Below are 5,282 nucleotides of genomic sequence, written 5' to 3'. Positions count from 1 at the left end.
ACTATATTCAATACTTGTTCAAAGTATTTTGTTCTATATAATATTACTATCTAAATATAATTAAGTCCAGTAAAAAATATATATAATTTTTAAAAAGAATTAGATGTCTAAAATTATTTATTTTAAAATAAAAGATAATAATACACATAATAATTTATACAGTATTATTATTAATGATACTTTTACATTTATTAATGACAGAAAAAATAAATATAAAATAAAAGTATGAATTATCGTACACATTTCTGAAAATAAAATATAATGAGAGAAGCGATGAAGAAAATAGTGGATGGAAGGGAGAAGAAGAGAAGGTGACTTGATTGCGGAAGGTTGTTCATTCATTGTTTTTGTTGTTGCTCCGACATCAAACCAAACAACCTTTGCCTTTATCTTAGCTTTCACTCTTTCCAGGACCTTCCATTCTTCCTACCAATATGTATGTTTTTCTTTTTTCTTTCTTATAAAAAATAAATAAATTAGAAATCTGGCTAGATCGTTTCAGATCAAAAACATAGATAACAAAATGTGTTTGTTTTGTTTTATCACCTTGTCGATCTTATCTTGAATTTACTTTGCAGAGATTCTTGAATCATCTTCTTACGTTTCTTACACCGAAGTCCGGACCAAACAATTGTGTCATTCCTCTTTTAAACAGGTTCAGCTTTTAACATTTATCATTTCTGTATTTTTTATTTAATTTCAAAATAACACTACCTCTTTTTTTTTTTTTTTTTTTCTTGTTACCTTTCTTATAGAAATTCAAGGCATCATTATCTTTCAACCACTGTAATTTAATTGGGAATAGTAGACAAACAAGCTTTTCTGCTGTTGTGATTTACTTTTGAGCCTACAAATTGGGAAAATTATAAATCGGTCAGCACAATTTTGATCCTTTTGGTATTATATCCATATCCCACTTCACCCCTGTGCTGTGCATACTCTCATCCTTATCCAAATCCCTCAGCTTATGAAATTTTTTTATTTCTATATACTTGCTTTGATTATAACTTCTATAGTTGAGACAAATGAATTTTCCAACTTTATTTGGTTGAAACAAGGTGACTTTGTTATTGTTGTGGGTTAAAGGGGATGTGACAAGATAATGACCTCAACTGTGTCTAACTTTGAGTTTTGTGATCAGTATCGGAATTAAAGGGTTAAACATGAATCAAGCCAGTAGTTATTTTCTGATGTCCTTTATCCTATCCACGTTATGCGTTAGCTATGGACTTCATGATTTTCACTTTTATTATAGTTAGATGCTTGGTCCCTTTACACTTGAGCCATGTATGAATCAAATTAAAAACAAAATTTGATACCAAATTCTTTGTTATTAATCAATGGTTCTGAGATCGTTGGGATTTCTGCCTCTTCAAATTTAGCCAGCGTACTAAAAACATTAAAATTTACATTCCAAAACAGTACCTGAATTTTAGCTAATTGAGATATACTCTTTGACACACTTTTTATTGTTGGGTGAGTGAATTTCATGAATCCCAGGTAAAGAGTGGGTCCATTTTTTTTTAGTGGTATCCAGATGAAACTTATCTAATAACTATGAAGTCTAGATATTTAGTATGACACGAAATGAATGCAAGGATAAGACAATTTTTTTTTTTACATTTAGAATACAATATGTTTTGGATACGGTAATAAAATTCTATAGAAAAATTTATATAAATGTAGAATATTGGTAAAAAAAAAGAGACATTAATTTTTCCCCATTAATTTACAACTATGATGATTATAATTTACATAAAAGATATTTGTGATCATAACAATAATAAATATAATTTTTGTTCATGTCAAGTAAACAATATTAATAAAAGCATTTTTGGTAGATTTTAAAACTAATATTGGCTCTATACAATAGCCTATGACTTAAAATCATCATTACAAAATTAATGTCTAATGATAATTTATCACTCTCTTCTTCCTTGTTATCATCATCTAGAAAAAAAACATAGTTTCAAAATTTGTTACCAATTTAAGAAGTGTAACACCATTGTCAAGTGGATGATGTATATCTCTACCAATGTCCCACAACCTAGGCTCTCCTTTCTATATCCTTCATCTTTCATAGACAAAAGTTGAAAGTTGAAATGCACATAAACCAATCTTCTACCCTTTTGGATTCATTTTGTTTTTCCTTCAAAGAATGAATAAAGGAGTATGTACCCCAATTCCTTTTACAATATGGAAAAAAACATGATTGTACAAAAAGCTTAAGACAAATTTTTTGGATACTTTCAGATACATAGAGTCTTGTTTGACATTAGTCTAGCTTTTAGCTTGTTTTAAACTTTCCACCCCGTTTGCCATGGTCATATTGGGTTTCCTAATCTCTATCTTAAACTATTCATCCTCCATCTAATATGGCCTTGGATGTTGTGCTTATGCAATGAAAATATACAATATGAAATGCATAGCTCTTAGGGGGAATTAGTATAATAAATCCAACTCTCAAGAAATGAATATGACAATGAGAAGTCCCTTCCTGTATTGAATTTATTCAAGAGTGGTTTTCTGCTTGATTAAGAATTTCATAACGCTTGTTCTGTAGCAACATTAAGATTTTTTTGTTGTTGATTTTCTAATATTTCAGGTGCTAGACTTCTAGGAAAATCAGATGCATTCTGGTAAATTTTCCCTTACACCCAAGAATGAAGTAAAGGACTTAACAAGTTCAAGTCTTCCCAGTTACAAACATAGCAGTCTTCTGGATCCCATAGACGTTTCTTCATCTTCCGATGATGAAAATGACTTTCCTAATGCTGATGTGTCTAATCAGTTAGTCCTTTATGATTCTGTGGCAAATGGAAACAATGCAGTCGAACTTGTGCCTGATCCTCTTCGGTGTGTACCTCCATTGCTTCCAAGAAGAAAACCTTCACATTCAGTTTCTAGTGTTTTGCCATCAGTTGGTGCTTTCACTGTTCAATGTGCATCCTGCTTTAAATGGAGGTTGATTCCAACAAAGGAAAAATATGAAGAAATTCGTGAACATATCCTTGAACAGCCTTTTTTTTGTCAAACAGCTCGTGAGTGGCGACCTGATGTATCTTGTGATGATCCAGAGGATATTTCTCAGGATGGCAGCAGGATTTGGGCTATTGATAAGCCAAACATTGCACAGCCTCCGGCTGGATGGCAGCGACTGCTACGGATCAGAGGTGAAGGATGCTCCAAATTTGCAGATATGTATGCATCTATTATTTGTCCTTTGTTTTTATTTGTTATTGGAATAGAATCACCCTTGTGCAATGATACAATACTTATGCTCCCCCATCCATTGATGAAATTTTTGGGTTAGGAATCAATAATTAATTTGTTGTTATTCTGATATTTTAACATTTCAGATATTATGTAGCACCATCAGGCAAGAGATTGCGCTCAATGGTAGAGATCCAGAAGTATGTTCCTGCAGCTTTAGTTTCAGTATCTTTGCAATGTTACCTTGCCTTTTCTAAATTATTGTTAATTTGTTGTTGTTATTATTATTATTATTATTATTATTTAACATTGGCTTCCATTATTCTTATAATTTGCTCGTGGTGCCTGTGTGTTTTAAGGTTCTTGACGGATCATCCTGAGTATACAAGAGATGGGGTAACAATGAAACAGTTCTCATTTCAAATACCAAAGCCATTACAAGAAAACTATGTGAGGAAGCGCACCGCTAGACTTACATCTTCATATGAAGTCAGTGGACCTATTGAACCTGCACAAGGTACATATATTTTATAAGAAATTAGAAGCAGGGATTCAAATGCTAGGTTTTAAACTTGATGCACCAAAATTGATTGATATAGATATTTTGCATTAAGGTGAAAAGGTGTAATTTATCCTTCAAAATATTATTGTAGAGATAAATGCTTAAATTTTTATAGAACTTTCATGTCTTTTTCTACATGTTCCTATTTCTAATTTTTCAGTTCCTCTGGTGTTGTTAGGCCCTCATGTGAGCAAGTATCGTATTTTGCAATTTGTTCTGTATTTTTTTAGATGAAGTATGATTCTTGTGCTGCTAATGATCTGAAAGACATGGACTTCTCAAATGGTTTAGAATGCAGCACAAGAAGTCTTTCAACCTAGCAACCTATTTTTGAATGAAGCATGTAAATACTATGGATTTTGGTGCATTGTTATAACGATGATATGCATGATGCAGTGAGTCCTCTAGCATGGACAGGTCCAGAAGGCCGTGCCTATCCATATGCAGGAAGACTGGGGCTTCCTGCTCCATACATGGGATCACACGAGCTTGACCCTATCAGTATGAGCCGTCCTGCAAAGAAGCAAGCAACTCAGAGCTCCTTTCAGAATGGTCCTCTGTTAAAGCAGAAAGACCCTGATCAAATCTCTTAATGTCCTTTTTGGTCAGTCAACCTCTTTTATGTTACTTTTGTGTAGTCGTTTGCATCTTTCTTACAAATAGAGTTTATCCTTTTGGGGTCAGAAAAGCGAACTGTCGAAAAGGAACTGCTAAAGAAGATGAAAATTATACCTCTTGATAGGACATTTGATGTGTATTATCGGAAAACAGTTTAGAGAAGGTGTCATGACATATCAGATTCGGAAAGCAATTGATTTGTATATTGCATTCTTGGCTCACTTGTCCTAGCGTTTCAAGTCTCCTAGAATTAGTTATTGAGGAGATTAACATCTTCTTGGTATTCCTAGTAAAATTGTATTTTGCATCAGTGGAATTTTCTTTAAGTTGGGAGAAACTTTTATACAAAAAAAGGGTGCTTGCCCCATGAGATCGTGTTATGGACTTATGTAATATGCCCCCAAGAGGCTTATTAGTTTGTAAGTTGATGGTGTTTGTTCGTAATTTGGGCTTCTTTTACGCTTTTTGTTTTTGTTTTTTTTTCACTATTGTTTGATTGAGATCTTACGCAAGAAGGAAAAAAGAGTTTTTTTTTTAAAATTTTTTTTTTATAACGATTACAATTATAACGGTGATGCATTAGCTGTCGTGAAAAAGGATGGCAATAATAATGATGATAACAAGGTGGGCATGTGATGATGATAATTTTGAGGACCAAGCATCACACTTAGGAGAACAAGGGTTCTGTAGACTCTCGTATCTCGTATATTGCCAAACAAAGGGAATGTCATATATTTTGGTTAGGCAATTTGTGGTCCATGATGGTTTCAATATGATCCGCTGGATTTGAATGAATGGTTAGGATGAAGTTATTACTTGTTTTAACCTGTAAAACCAGTTAATACTAATAAGTATAGCGATATTGCTAATTTATCCCCTATAAACAGTG

General features: G+C 32.8%; 1 protein-coding gene across 2 annotated transcripts; it reads left to right on the top strand.

Annotated features, from left to right (window-relative positions):
• The first annotated feature begins 258 nt into the window (after window positions 1-258).
• On the top strand, window positions 259-4,837 carry LOC109803161 (methyl-CpG-binding domain-containing protein 2). Of its 2 annotated transcripts, XM_020364613.3 has the most exons (7): window positions 259-436; window positions 579-655; window positions 2,606-3,201; window positions 3,360-3,413; window positions 3,573-3,730; window positions 4,172-4,379; window positions 4,460-4,837. In XM_020364613.3, the coding sequence occupies exons 3-6, from the start codon at window positions 2,630-2,632 to the stop codon at window positions 4,366-4,368; spliced, it is 981 nt and encodes a 326-aa protein (XP_020220202.1). In that variant the 5' UTR covers window positions 259-436; window positions 579-655; window positions 2,606-2,629; the 3' UTR covers window positions 4,369-4,379; window positions 4,460-4,837. The 2 variants fall into 2 exon arrangements, with proteins under 2 accessions (XP_020220202.1, XP_020220201.1); XM_020364612.3 differs by having other exon boundaries at window positions 4,172-4,837.
• The last annotated feature ends 445 nt before the right edge of the window (window positions 4,838-5,282 follow it).

This window comes from Cajanus cajan, chromosome 1, assembly GCF_000230855.2.
Source record: "Cajanus cajan strain Asha chromosome 1, NIPB_CcT2T_4, whole genome shotgun sequence".
NCBI classification, from domain to species: domain Eukaryota; kingdom Viridiplantae; phylum Streptophyta; class Magnoliopsida; order Fabales; family Fabaceae; genus Cajanus; species Cajanus cajan.
Note: the sequence above shows the minus strand (reverse complement) of the source record. Positions and strands in the feature narration are given on the sequence as shown.